This window comes from Lynx rufus, unplaced genomic scaffold (assembly GCF_022079265.1).
Source record: "Lynx rufus isolate CCGP_SWC_20201006 ecotype Redwood Valley unplaced genomic scaffold, mLynRuf1.p SCAF_24, whole genome shotgun sequence".
Taxonomy (NCBI): domain Eukaryota; kingdom Metazoa; phylum Chordata; class Mammalia; order Carnivora; family Felidae; genus Lynx; species Lynx rufus.
In genome coordinates, this window is record NW_025814839.1 from 5,264,297 (window position 1) to 5,278,501 (window position 14,205).

General features: G+C 54.5%; 1 protein-coding gene across 2 annotated transcripts in view; it reads right to left on the reverse strand.

Annotated features, from left to right (window-relative positions):
* Positions 1–14,205, reverse strand: part of RASAL1 (RAS protein activator like 1) — a 29,364-nt gene extending 15,159 nt beyond the window's left edge. The window contains exons 1-5 of one of the 2 annotated variants that reach the window (XM_047088201.1): positions 14,111–14,205; positions 9,666–9,722; positions 7,396–7,509; positions 7,196–7,257; positions 2,003–2,132 (exon numbers count right to left, since the gene is read on the reverse strand). In XM_047088201.1, the coding sequence (XP_046944157.1) occupies positions 2,003–2,132; positions 7,196–7,257; positions 7,396–7,509; positions 9,666–9,722; positions 14,111–14,175 (428 nt within the window). In that variant the 5' untranslated portion in view covers positions 14,176–14,205. Of the gene's footprint in view, positions 1–2,002; positions 2,133–7,195; positions 7,258–7,395; positions 8,316–9,665; positions 9,723–14,110 lie in introns of those variants that run through there. The other variant, XM_047088200.1, reaches the window with a different exon arrangement.

Below are 14,205 nucleotides of genomic sequence, written 5' to 3' on the forward strand. Positions count from 1 at the left end.
CTGGACCTTGGAAAAGGGGCTCAGGGTAGACCATTCAAATGCCTCTGGCTTGCAAGGCGATGAACTGCTCCCTTGTAGGGACCCAGCAAGGAACACCCCCCATCCTGCCCTTCCAAACCCTTCCTGTTGACCAGGGCCACCCTGCGCCCCTATTTTCCAGATGAGGAAATGGAGGCACCAAAAGGTCGCGTCCTGAACCACAAAGCCCAGGAGATGAAGACGTCGTGGGAAGTGGGAAGGGAGCCTCAGTTTCCCTGGAGCCCCTGGATAGGAGACTGGATGCCAGGGTTCAAAGCCTGGCTCCGCCATTCATTGGCTGGGTGACACTGAGAAAAGTCACTTCACCTCCCTGAGCCTCACAGTCTCTTCATCTAGAAAATGGAAATAATGATAGACCAACCTCAGAGAGCCAAGGCCTAAATGACCTGAGTATGTAAAAGGCTTAGCATAGCAGCTGGCAGGACGTGAGTGCTCAGCCCATTCATTCATTCACTCATTCATTCATTCATTCATTCAACAAATACTCATACCTACGCCTTGCCTAGGACCCAAGAAAAGGCATGGGGCAAGGATCTCCAGTCTCTGGTTGCCATGACAACCCCAAAGTCTCACCTCCGTCAGCTGCCCCAACCCCTCCTTACTGAGGTCCCCCAAATCCAGTGACAGCCCCCACCAGGGGCTGCTTGTTTCTTCCTGCTGCTCCTTTCCCACCCCTGCTTGGCATCCAGAGCCTTCCTTGGTCTCCTAGGAGCCGGCCCAGTTGCTAAGCGACAGCAATCAGTCCCTCTCCTGCTCGCAAGGATCCTGCACAGCCTTGTGGCTGGGGAGGAGGCCACTAGCACAAAGCAGATGAGGAGCCCCTGTCCCATGTCCAGCCCTCTTGTCTGTCCTCTGCCACCCTGGTACTCCATCCAGACCCAGGGAGCCCCAGCTGGAGACAGAAATCTGGAGGTGGTGGGAGAGGCACAGAGAGGGCAAGAAGAGGCTTCCAGGTCACACAGCAAACTAGAAATAGAGATCGTCCCCGACCTGAGCGAGGAGCGGTCCAAGAGGGAGGGTTGTGGGAGTAAGATGTGAAAACAAGGCAGAAAGGCAAGAGGGGAGATGAGAGGGGAAAGGGGATGGTAGTATTTAAGGAAGCAAATGATGGGGGAGCTGAGGGAGAGAGAAGGGGATTGCAGGGTGACAAACAGGCAGGAGGGAGGATGGACATCCCATGAGCTGGTGCCCCTGGACAGTCATCTGTGGGTTTCGCCGGTCCCGCATCCGTCTTCTTTCCCCTGTTTCTTTGCGACAGGACCTCCCCTCTCTCGCTCCCGGCTCACATCGGTTAGGTAGGCTGACCCCTCCACTCCAGGGATGGGTGCGGGACTCAGGCGCGACCGGTCAGGGTCCATGCCCTTGGTTCAGAGATAGGTACGTGCCCCAGGTTTGGGCCAATAAAAATCAGTCCCAGGACATCGGCTGGAGATGACAGGAGAAAGTCAGTTGGACCTGCCAAACTGGTAGGAGGCCCTGGGACTTGCTGGCATCATCTTTGCTCGCCCGCACCTGGAGAGAGACTCCCTGAGAACGAAGCTAACACAAAAGATAGCCGAGAAGTCGCTGTCCGTGGATTCCTGTTGTCACTGTTTGAGCACCCGGATCCAGACATGCCTGAAGCCGCGCGCGTCATCAATACGAACCAACCTGCTTAAGCTGGTGTGAATTGGGTATGTATCACTTACAATCCTATTAACGTACACCCTGGCCAGCCTGAGTACCCGGCCTTTGGTTGCTAGTCGCTGGGGACCCAGCAAGGACTTTGCTTGTGCTCTGACCCCAGGAACTTGCCAACCTGGCGACCCTGGGGCTGTCTGCCCACAAGGGATCCTGGTCGTGAGCCCAGAAGTACCCCAGGGAGTGAGGTGGTCTCAAAAGCCAAGACGGCTGGGGGGGAATCTCCGGCAAATTCTTGCTCGTTCTCAGAGCAGTCCCACCCCATCCCTTATCACGACCGTACCTGGCCTGAAGCACGTGACATCGAAGACAACGGCCCCGCGCGTTCTCCAGCATCTGCACATCCAAGCAGACCTCACCCTGCACCTCTGCGTCTGGGTCCACACGGCTCAGGTCGATCCAGCTGTCAATTCCTGGAGGGCACAGGCGCTAACATTTATTAAGCACCTGCCAGGTTCTGGCATTGTATTAACTTAAAAATTCAATTAACATGAAACATGGGGGCGCCTGGGTGGCTCAGTCGGTTAAGCGTCCGACTTTGGCTCAGGTCATGATCTCGCGGTTCATGAGTTTGAGCCCCACACTGGGCTCCGTGCTGACGGCTCGGAGCCTAGAGCCTGCTTTGCATTCTGTGTCTCCCTCTCTCTCTCTGTTGCCCCCCATCTTGCTGTCTCTCTCTCTCTCTCTCAAAAATAAACATTAAAAAAAACCTCATGAAATATATATTAAGCCATGGGCTTCTCATGTTCGCTTTCTGATGTAGGTGCTGTAATTATCCACACTTCCAGACAAGGAAAGTGAGGCACAGCGAACGAAGAGCTTTGCCCATGATCTCACAACTGGTAAGAGACAGAGCTAGGATTTGAATGTGAGCAGTAAAGTTCAATGCCATTAACCATGTACTATCACACTCTTCACCCTGGTATACGAAACCTCTGTCATTTAATCCCAACATACTCTCCCCTCCAAAAAATCTTGGGCATTCCTACCTCTCAGCCCCCGTCCAGGCAACTCCCTGCCGGAATCAGTCAAGTCAATTTCAACCTCCCTCCCTGTCTCTCTTTTCTCTCAACGCTTTGAAGAGATCATCTACCGACTTCTAGCTTCCCTTGTAGTTATTGGGAAGTCATTTCAGCCTGACAACTGATCTTGTGTAAATGGGCTACCTTTTCTCTTTAGTTTTAAGGACTATGTATTTGATGGTCTGCCATTTCACCGCATAGGTAGGTAAGGATGGTTTTTTTTTGTGTGTGTGTGTGTGTGTTGTTGTTGTTTTTCGTCCTGCTTAGTGCAGGTCATGCTGTTGCTACTTACAGAATCATGTCCTTCCTTGCATTCTGGAAAATTCCAGGTCATCATTTTCTTTTAATCGCTTCCGCTCCCCAACTTCTTCCATCCTTTCCTCATAGGACTTCAATTAAAATGGACGTCAGACCTTGTCCACAATTTTCTAGGTCTCTGAGCTTCTCTTTCATATTTTCCTTGTTTCCCTGGGCTAAAGTCTCAATCATTTCTTCAGATCTCTCTTCCAGCTCACTAATTCTCTCTTCAGCTCTGGCTCTGTTGTTGAACTCAGGCCACTCAGTTTTAAATTTCAATGACTACTCCTTATCTCCAAAACTTTGATCTAGTTCTTTTCCAATCAATTGTTTTAAATGTTAATTTTATTTATTTTGAGCGAGAGAGCACAAGCAGGCAAGGGGCAGAGAGAGAGAGAGAGAATGAGAATCCCAAGTAGGCTCTGAGATGTCAGTGCAGAGCCCATCGTGGGGCTCAATCTCACAAACAGCGAGATCGTGACCTGAGCCAAAATCAAAAGCCAGACACTCACCGACTAAGCCACCCAGGTGTCCCTATCTTTTTAATGTATTGCTTTCATTTATTATGATTATTGCTGGCCCTTTCTGGTGATTGCCTTTTTTATTTAAATATTTTATTCCTTTTCGTTGTTGCTATTATGTTTTTATTTTATTTTAGAGTGAAAGAGAGAGAACAAGTGGGGGAGAAGGACAGAGAGAGAGAGAGAGAGAGAGTCCCAAGCAAGCTGCACACTCAGCTTGGAGCTTAACACAGGACTCAATCCCACAACCCTGGGATCATGACCTGAGCAGAAATCCAGAGTTGGACATTCAACCGGCTGAGGCACCCAGGTGTCCCTAAATATCTTATTCCTTTAAAAATTCTGTGTATCATAATTGCAAAATCTAAAGCCCTTGTGGGTTCAAATCTGGTAGTTACTGGTTCTGCTGACACTTGCTCATGGTGGCCCACTGCCTTGTGTGTGTGCTGACCTCTGACTGCAAAGTCATGTCTGTCTGAGCTCACTCTGGGACACTTTAAGGGCCTCGATCAAATGGGAACATTTCAGGGTCGGTCACGTCTGCCGCATCCCTGGTCCAAGATTCAGTCTCTCTGTTGACTCTAGATGTGATGCCGACATTCACTTCCAGAGAAATCTTTCCTTACCACCTCCCTGCTTGTTGTTCCCCACTCCCTGTCAGGTTTTAGCTCCTGGTTGGGGTGGGGGAGAGTGGAGAATAGTGAGACTTTTTCCTTCTTTCAGGACGTCCCTATCATGCTGCAGGAGGATCCAGTGCCCCATGCTGCTAGAAACAGAAGTTCCACCGCACCTCTCTCTATCTTCATGCTACCCCCAAATCCAGGATGCCATCAACTTCCTCTCGCTGGAGTACTGCAACAGACTCCTAATTGATCTCCCACATGTACTCCTGTCCCACTGGGATCCAATATCCACAAAGCAGCACGGAGATCTTCTGAAAATGTATCTAATCTCTCCCGTCACTCCACCCTCTGATAATATGGCTCTAGTCTCTTCACTGTCTTGCTCAAGGACCATCCGTGGCTCCCCAGTGCCCCCAGAAGAAAGTCTAGACTCTGGCCTGGCACCTTCAGCCCCCTCCAATCAAGACCCACCAAGTACTCCATCTGGCCCGGCCCCAGGAGAGAATCTATAGACACACCTTAGTGCCTTTGCCAAAGCACCTTTAAGAAACAACTCATTCCCGGGGTGCCTGGGTGGCTCAGTCGGTTAAATGTCTGACTTTGGCTCAGGTCGTGATCTCACAGTTCATGGGTTCCAGCCCCGTGTGGGGCTCTGTGCTGACAGCTGGGAGCCTGCTTCGGATTCTGTGTCTCCCTCTCTCTCTGCTCCTCCCCCACTCATGCTCTGTCTCTCTCTCGAAAATAAATAAACATTAAAAACAAGAAATAACTCACTCCCCTTCATCCAGGAAAGCTTCCTTGACTACACTAGCCTTCACTGCCCTCTTATCCTCATCCACGGTCAAGCCGGTGATATTCCACATGCCTCCACCCCTACATTTCTGTCTTGTTTAAAAAAAATTCTGTCCTGTTTAAAAAGCACCCACATGCAGACGCATGGCCAGTTTCCCTTGCCTTTCTTGCCCCTTGTTCTGTGTGAATGTGTTTTGTGTTTTTATCTGGCCCATAAGCTCCTTGAAGCTTGGCCTCGTACTTCAATCATCTAATGCCACCCTCTTGGGTGGATGTTTGGGGCACAGTGGGTACAATGCAGACAGGTTGAAAACACAGACTTTGGAAGCAGGCACAGCCTGAACTCAACTCCCACCGCTGCAACTTCTAGGAGGGGCAAGGGCCCTCCTCACCTCTCCAAACCTAATTTCCCAGCAGCCATATATTCGAGATCATTCTAGTGCACACTTCACTTGGCATTGTGAGGACTAAATACAATGTTCTTAGCATCATGCCTGGCACATAGTACACCCTCAATTAATAGGAGCCGTGATTATGATGATTAGCACATAGGTTTTCAACGAATCCTCACTGATGAGAAAAAGACATTATTCAATTATTGATACTGAGACAATTAGTAGTCGCCTAGATAAAAAGTAATAAAACTCAATCCCTCTCCATACCTTGAATCTGGGTAAGTTCCAAATAGATCAAAGACTTGTATGTAAAAAAGGAAAACAAATTGCTGCTAGAAGGGATCGTGTAAAAAATATTATCTAACCTTAGATTTGGGAAGGCCTTTTTAGGGGTCACAGAAAATCAAGGGCCAAAAAAAAAAAAAAAGATGAAGTTAACTAGAGAAAAAGAAACACATTTTATAGATAGATAGAAATGATAAGCAAAAAGATAAGTGACAAAGGGAGAAAAACATGTTTGCAACTACTATGGCAAAGAGTTAAATTTGCCTCATATGTAAAGAGCTCCTACACATCAATAAGAAAAACCAAACGGGGCGCCTGGGTGGCGCAGTCGGTTAAGCGTCCGACTTCAGCCAGGTCACGATCTCGCGGTCTGTGAGTTCGAGCCCCGCGTCAGGCTCTGGGCGGATGGCTCGGAGCCTGGAGCCTGTTTCCGATTCTGTGTCTCCCTCTCTCTCTGCCCCTCCCCCGTTCATGCTCTGTCTCTCTCTGTCCCAAAAATAAATAAATGTTGAAAAAAAATTAAAAAAAAAAAAAAAAAGAAAAACCAAACAACCCAGTGCGGGGCAGGGGGGACATGCACATACAATATAAATAAATGACAAACAAAAAAGGAAATAAAGTGACTCTTAAATATGTAAAGAGGCTTTCAGTCTCAACCATAGAGAACTACAAAATAACCTACATGAAGAGGAAATTTTTTTACCTATCAGATACAAGACCAGAAGTTTGGTAACCGTTGGCAAAGATACAGGGTGGGCAACTTGTTACCTCCTCCATAGAAGGTAACTTAGCAATAACTCTCAGATGTGCTCATGGGGGTACTCTAGGACCCAGCAAATGCACTTCTAGGAATTTATCAGACTGATTGACACAACTCGCGCGTGGGTGAAGTCGTCTTTGTACAAGGCTGCTCGTTGCGGCATCGTTTGAACTAGGGAGAGATACTGAACAACCCAAGTGCCAACCAACAAGGAACCAGCCAAAGAAATGATGGTGCGTCCACACAACAGAGTGCCGTGAAGTCAAAGACCAAAGAATGTGGAAGCTCTTAGGGCACCGATACGGAAAGCTCTCCCAGGTACGTGGTGAATGAAAGGCAAAATACGGTACAGTGAAAATAACAGGAGACCACTCCTGTGAGCAGAGAACAGGAGCCCAAGACTGGCCAATGTCGGTTCAAATCCTGGACGACCCACTGAATAACTCTGTGATCCTGGGCAAGCCCCATAACCAACCCCTGTGCCTCAGTAGTCCACCTACGGAGTGGGCACAAGAAGAGTACCTACCTCACGGGGTTATTGCAATAATTAAATGAGCTGATTCCTGTAAGAGCGCTTGGAAAGCGTTCAGCACACAGCACTCAATAAATAAACTAAATTAAATTAAAAAAAAATCATCAACTGAGATAACTTTCCACTGAAGGCCCCGTGCCTCCCTGCGCCTCTGGCTACGCGCTTGCAAATACCCCCCCACCCCCGCCCCGCCGAGGCACGACCACCCCTAGGCCCTCCGCCCGGCTGAAGCCCGCTGCCCTCGCCCACCTCGGGGGTCAGCCGCAATCGCGTCCCTGCTCAGCGAGATCTTGCCGATGACGTCATCATGCCTGTGGCGAGGTAGGCAAGGTGAGGGTCCGCGTCATCAGGTCGCGGGCCCAGGCATCGAGGGCTGGCAGGTGGGTACGTTGCTTCGGGGCAGCCCACCCTCCCTCCGGTACCCGAGCCGCGGTCCCCAGCACACACACCCCACCGTGTCCTCGTCCAGCACATAGAAGGCCAGATGGTGGAAATCCAGGGGCAGGTGGATGGTGTATTCCTCTCCCCAGAAGGGGCTCAGGCTCCTCCACACGGTCGCTGTCCTGCAACAGAGCGCACAGGGGCTGGGGACCCGTGGGCCACATGGGTGGCAGACGCCTGGGGACCCAAACACACACACACACACACACACACACACACACACACAAGGGTACACACTAAAAGAGAGACACTCACAGATCACCAAGGAAGCCTGAGACACATCCCCACATACACAGATACACATGTGCATCCTCAAGATTTCCTAGAAAGACACATCTTTGTGTTCCTACATACAGACACATGCAGATACACACGCAGGAACACAGACACGTTCACACAGATGCCCAGACACACACTCACACACGGGCGGTGACAGAGGGCAGAGACACGCACGCGGAACCCCACAAACGCGACGACACGCACAATTCCACTCATTCACTCGTGCGTTCGCTCCACAAACACCCTGTGTGTCAAGCCTCGTGGGCTGCGGAGAATCAGAGGGAGAGGTGCCAAGGTTCCTGCCCCCACAGAGCCCCCTTCAGTGGACGGGTGCTCTCTCCTGAGCTCTTATGACACAGTGAGAGGAGTCCCGTGATCGGGGTTGGCTCAGGGGCGCCTGGCTGGGTCTGGGGGGTGTGGACACAAGAGCCAGAAAGGGCTTCCTGCAGGAGCTAGTCAGGCAAAAAGGGGGAAGAGAAGAGGAGGACAAGATGGCTGAGACAGCACGTGCAAAAGCCCTGAGGCAGGAATGAGCTCGGTGAGACCGAGGAACAGGAAGGTGCTGGACGGGAAACGGGGAAGAGTGAGGGGCCAAGAGACCACGAAGTCAGCAGGGGCCAGAGCACTCAGGGAGCAAGAGGGGAGCCCCAGGAGGGTTAGGGACCAAGACAAGCCCGGAAACAGACACGCACATGGAGCATCTTGACCCTGACCCCCTGCAGAAGCACTTCCCTTTACCCAGCAGGGAACAGAGAGCCTACTTTGCCCAGTGAAGACACGTCCGAATCGACGGCTGCAAGAGTTGGTCGCACGCCTGCCGCTCCTTCCTTCCCTTTCCCCACACCCTTCCCCAGCAAAGAGCGTGAACACGCACACACGCACGCACACGCAGATGCACGCTCTGCCCTCGGCTCCAGGCCAGGGCACCGCCATCAGAGGGACCCTTCTTCCCAAACACCCTCGTCCCCCTGCCCGGGGCCTTTTCCCGGCTGGAAGTCCCTCTTCAGAGCCCAGAGACGGGGAGACAGCAGCCTGGGGTCACACAGAAAATCTGCGTGTGGGTCTGGGGGCAGCATCACAGCATGTGGTGAGGGGGCAGCACGAGCAGAGAGAGAACAATGGGGGGGGTCAGCTGGGGTGCCACAGGCAGACCCTCCTCCGCGCGGGCTCCCCGCCCCCAGCTCCCAGCCCATGTGGACCGGAACTGACACCAGAAGCATCCTGAATCCTGCCGTCTCCATAGGAACCCCGGCCTCAGCCACCCACCCGGGCCTGCAGGGGCTGAGAGATGTCCCTCGGCCTGTGGGGGTGGGAGCCAACCATGGCCCAGCCCCCATGTCCCTCCACCCCCACCCAAAACTCACCTGCATCCAACACCCTCACATCCTCACAAATGTTCACAACGGCGCCCGTGTACCCAAACAGACGGGCACCGGTGCTCACGGGTATATGCAGGGCAGCCCCCAACCCCCCCCCACACCCCCAGGGACATGTACATGTGGCCACAGGCATTCACGTCCAGCCCTCCAACACCCCCATGCACACTCACAAGCAGGCCCAGCTGGGCATGCACACACACACACACACACACACACACACACACACACACACTGGTGCCCGCAGCACCCAGCAGGCCTGGAACCAGCCAGCCCGGCCAAGCGTGAGATGCCCGCCTCCGGGGAGGCCACAATGGGAGGCACAGGCCGCCAGCCGCTGAGTCAGCCCCGGGACACTGGTATGGACATCATCAGGTCCAGGGGGAAGGTGTCGGCCCGTCGGTGGGGCAGGACGGGGAGGGGAGCTGTCTGTCCCCAGAGGGGCCCAAGCACAAAGCATCCTCCGTCAGCCCCGCGTGTCCACCCTTGGGGTAAGCACTGCCCTCCCCCAGCTCCTGTTCAACGTGACCTCTTGTGCCTGGACTCCCCAGGTCTAGAAGGAGTTCCTCCTCCGTCCCCTGCCCTGTGGCTCCCTCCCTGGGTCTGGCCCCTCCACTCCTCACCTGGCCACCACCTCGTCATCCACCTTCACGAGGCAGTAGGGGTCACTGCTCCCAGACCTGCAGGAGAAGGGGGTTCGGGAAGGAGGTTGAGAGGGCAGCCACGAGCGGGGGTCCCGATCCACCTTCATTATACATACAGAGGGCAGCAACTACCGGCCAGAGAGGGGAGGGGACTGGCCCACGGTCACACGGCAGGTCCAGCTAAGAAGGCAGGGGCCCGGCAGGCGATGTCCTGGGTGCACAGCCTACCCGCTGCATGCCTGAGTCACCATGCACGGGCTCTCTGGGCTTCCACTCACAGAAATAGAACACTGAGGCATGAGGCCAGAAAGTTCCCAGTGCTGATCTCAGGAGGCCCGGAGCTGTGGCTGGGCTGGGGGCGGAGGGGGGGGGGGGCATCCGGGCTTTACCACCCGCTAGCTGAGGAACCCCATGGGTGCTGCTTTTTCCACTCTATAATGTTAACACACACCTCCTGGGGCAGTTGGAGGGACTAAAGGAGATAATGCGTGGTGAGATGCATCACGGGCTGACCCCAGAGCTCTCCCCCAGGAGCCTTAACGCCACCCTCTGGGGGAGGCACTGCCCTCCCCAGCTTTTCATTTCCACGAGGCTTACGCTGGGGAGAGGACTCCCAACACTCAGCCTTCAGTGGGGATGGACCTCTGCTGGCATAGACCAGGGCACCCAGATCTCAAAGCTCAACCGATAGCACAGATATGCTGCAGCCCCTTGAGTTGCCATGAGCCAACCAACACCCGCTCTATCCCCCCTTCATAATAGGAGTTACCAGCCACATCCCAAGCTGTCCACTAGGGCCCTCATCTCCCCTCTGTCTCATTGCACAGGCCTCCTTTGCCTTCCACCAAGCTCAGTCTGACCTCAGGGCCTTTGCACTTGCTGTTGATGTCTGCTTAAGACACTCTGTCCCCGATCTGGTCATGGCTGGCTCTGTCCTGTCATTCAGACCTCCACCCCAAAGTCCCTGATCACCTCTGTCCTTTGTAAAATTGATCTCCGATCCCTCTGAGCCCCTGAAGGCATCTTGCTCCCCCGTTTCTCTATTTAGTATCTGTCCCCCGCCAAACTTCTGAACCCTGAGCTCTTTGGAGGAGGACCTGTATCCTCTTTCCCACAATCCTCCGCCTGAGTCAGGATTCAAACCCGGGTCGATGGGGCTCAGCACACATGCTCTTAACCGACGTCACCTCCACCCCACCTCACAATCCTTTCCCCAGGTGGCCCCCTCTCTTGATGTCCCAGCCCCCACCCTCTCTCCCTGCCACCCCCAACCAGCTCAGCACGTCGCTAATCCACAAATACCACAGGGTTTCAGAGAAGGGGATGTTGGCCACCAGGAGCCAACCTGAGCCTTATCTGCTGGAGGAATCCTTCCCTGTGCCTCAGTTTCCTCTCTGGACTCCTTCCAGTGCCTCCATTTCCCTATCTGGCCTCTATCCCTGAACACCTCAGATTGGGTGGTGGCCTGTGTCCCGGCATTCTTTTCTGGGTTCTACTTCCGAACCCCCTTCCGAGCAGCGCCCCAGGCCTCAGTCTCCCCTTCTGAATCTATCTCAAAGCCACTGGGTTCGAGCCTCAGTTTCCCGACCTGGTTCTACCGCCCTGGATGCCTGTGGCTGGGTTAACCCCTGTATCTCAGTTCTCTCCCTGGGTTCTCTATCCTCGAGCTTCTTTTAAGTGGAGTCCCCTTCCTCAGTTTCCCCAACCGCAGACTCGGAGGAAGATTGGCTGGGATCCCAGGAGCAAAGAGCCGGGAGACACGCCCCCTTCTGTCAACCAGACATGACCCTGGGGCCCCTCCTGGGAGCCAGGCTCGCCAACGTCAGCTCCACAGCTCTGACGCACAAGGGCCTTATCAGGCTCCCATCAGGTAGGAGGCGGCAGTGGCAGGAGGCTGCCCCTCGACCCTCAATCTCTCCAGACCCTTGGCCTCTCCCGTGGCCCCTGCCCCGACCCAAGTGTGGGAAAGAAGTCCTCTCAGCCATTGCCTGCCCAGTTTGGTTTATACGTGGGAGCGGTCAGGGCTCAGATCCTAGCTGTGTGACCTTGGGCAAGAGACTTTGCCTCTCTGGACCTCAGTTTCCCCATTTATAAATGTAATTGCTAACAGGACCTACAGAAAATGTTAAGTGCAGGACCTGGCCCGGAGGAAGCCTTATAGTTGCTATCACCAATAATAGTAACACCCAAGGGCGCCTCGCGGCTCAGTCCGTTGGGCGGTTGAGCGTCCGATTTCGGCTCAGGTCACGATCTCGCAGTTCGTGGGTTCGAGCCCCGCGTCGGGATCTGTGCTGACAGCTCAGAGCCGGGAGCCCGCTTCGGATTCTGTGTCTCCCTCTCCCTCTGCCCCTCCCCCACTTGTGCTCGCTGTCTCTCTCAAAAATAAGTAAACTTAAAAAAATAATAGTAGGGGCGCCTGGGTGGCTCAGTCGGTTGGGCGGCCGACTTCGGCTCGGGTCATGATCTCGTGGTCCATGGGTTCGAGCCCCGCATCGGGCTCTGTGCTGACCGCTCAGAGCCTGGAGCCTGTTTCAGATTCTGTGTCTCCCTCTCTCTGACCCTCCCCCGTTCATGCTCTGTCTCCCTCTGTCTCAAAAATAAATAAAAAACGTTAAAAAATTTAAAAAAAAAAAAAGAAAAGACAAGAGAGGCAGGAAGGCTAGGTTAAAAAAAATAATAATAATAGTAATACTCAAGAATTATCAGTTGAGAACTCTCCAGAGTCAGGTTGCACACTGCCCTCAAACTTGACGAGGCTTCAGGAAGAGTCTGGGCCCTTTCTCTTAGAGACGAGAGAGAACACATCCCACCTAAGAGTCTCCATGGGCTTGGAGATCCCAGCATGCTCTGAAGAGAGCCTCTCTGACGAAGGGAGTCAACGGCCAGGGAAACTGAGGCAGGGTGGCTGGATCCCCAATGAGAGCTTAGTGACTCCTTTCCCCCCTTGCTCTGGGGCTCACCTTGGCCCGGGAACTTGGGGAAGGAGGCGTGGCCGAGAGATGTAGGAACCAGGTATGAGTCAACTTCCTCCGCAGGAAAGGCAGAAGGAGCCCCACGAGGCACGTCCAGGGGCCAGGGCGGTGCCCCCCACTCCCTCATGGCCCTCGTTCAGGACGGTGAGATGGACGCCTGGTTTCTGGAGGGGCCCCCCTCAGCCCTCCAGCAGTTTCCAGGCCCCCACTCTAGCCCCGCTGCCCCCACAGTTCCAGAATCTCATTCTCAGAGGCTCTGAGAGGGTGTCCCAGAAAGAGGGAAGCCGGGGCTTGTCCAGATGCTGCGTTCACACAGCGAGTGCTCTGCTTCTATGTCAGGTGCATGTTTATTTGGGGTGGCTGATGAGGATGAGGGGAAGTTACAACTGTTCTAAGCAGCCCAGTGTTGGGGAGGGGCGAGGTTCGCGAAATCAAAGGCAGGATACTCCTCACTGGGGACCCACAGCTGGGGGAGTCAGGGCATAGCTAAGCCCCAACCTCACCTTGGGCAAAGCCTCGGAATCCAGATCTCGGCTCACCTTGGCCAGGGGAGACATCCTAACAGGTCCCCCACCCCCACGGCTGCATGGGGCTGGGCGCCTCCTGGCCAGAGCTCCTATGCCCTGGTGGGAAATGGAGACCCAACAGGAACAAGGTTCAAGGTCACACAGTTGATATCCTGCCAAGGATCCCACACCTGTCCAGGTGCTGACACCTCAGAGCCCCTTCTGGGCTCCAGGCCAAGCAGGAGGGGGACCCCTCCTGCCGTTCTGCTGATTTGGCAACTGCTGACTCAGCCCTGGGGGAAGCATAGCCAAGGACCGGTACTAAGGGGAGCCCAAGGGTCTTCCTGCCCCATCACACCTGGCTGGGGAGGGGGCTCCCGGGAGAGGGTGCCCCCTCCAGCAGCTCAGCATCCAGGGAACTCCTAGCTGGGGAGCTCAGGGCTCTGGGTTAAGAGGACCCCAGCTTCCCTCAGGCCTGATTGATGGGCCACCTGATAACACCAGATGCGAATGCTGAGGCCACCCAGCCCTCTGGGCCTCCTTCCCAGGTTTCTTTTGATAGGCACCCACCCAGGCCTGGAGAAGCCCCACCTCCCGCACCTGCCGGCACTAAGGAAGAGACCCCCCCCCCCCACCCCTCGCTCCAATCCCAGCTCCAACAGAATCCGACAGTCCAGTCCCCTTTTAGCACATCCCAGGAACAAAGACATCCCTCTTCCTGGGGGCAGGGTGGGGCGTCTGCTAAGTCTGGGCACCCCCTCCCACTAGGACAGCGATGGCCATGGGGCCTCTCGCCCCGTGAAGGCGGATCTGCCCCAACACTGTGTCTTACACAAGAAGCCCCTGCCCACGTCACCGACCCTCCCTGGCATGCGGAACGGGTGCCCTCCCGCCCCATCCCATGTCCGGTGCGCCCCTCACCCGCGACCCGCCCCAGGGTACTCACACGTCCTTGGCAGGCAGCGCCCGGCCCTCCACCACGCGGACGTTCAGGGAGCTGCTCTTGGCCATGGCGCCCAGCCCCAAACTTTACGGGCAGAA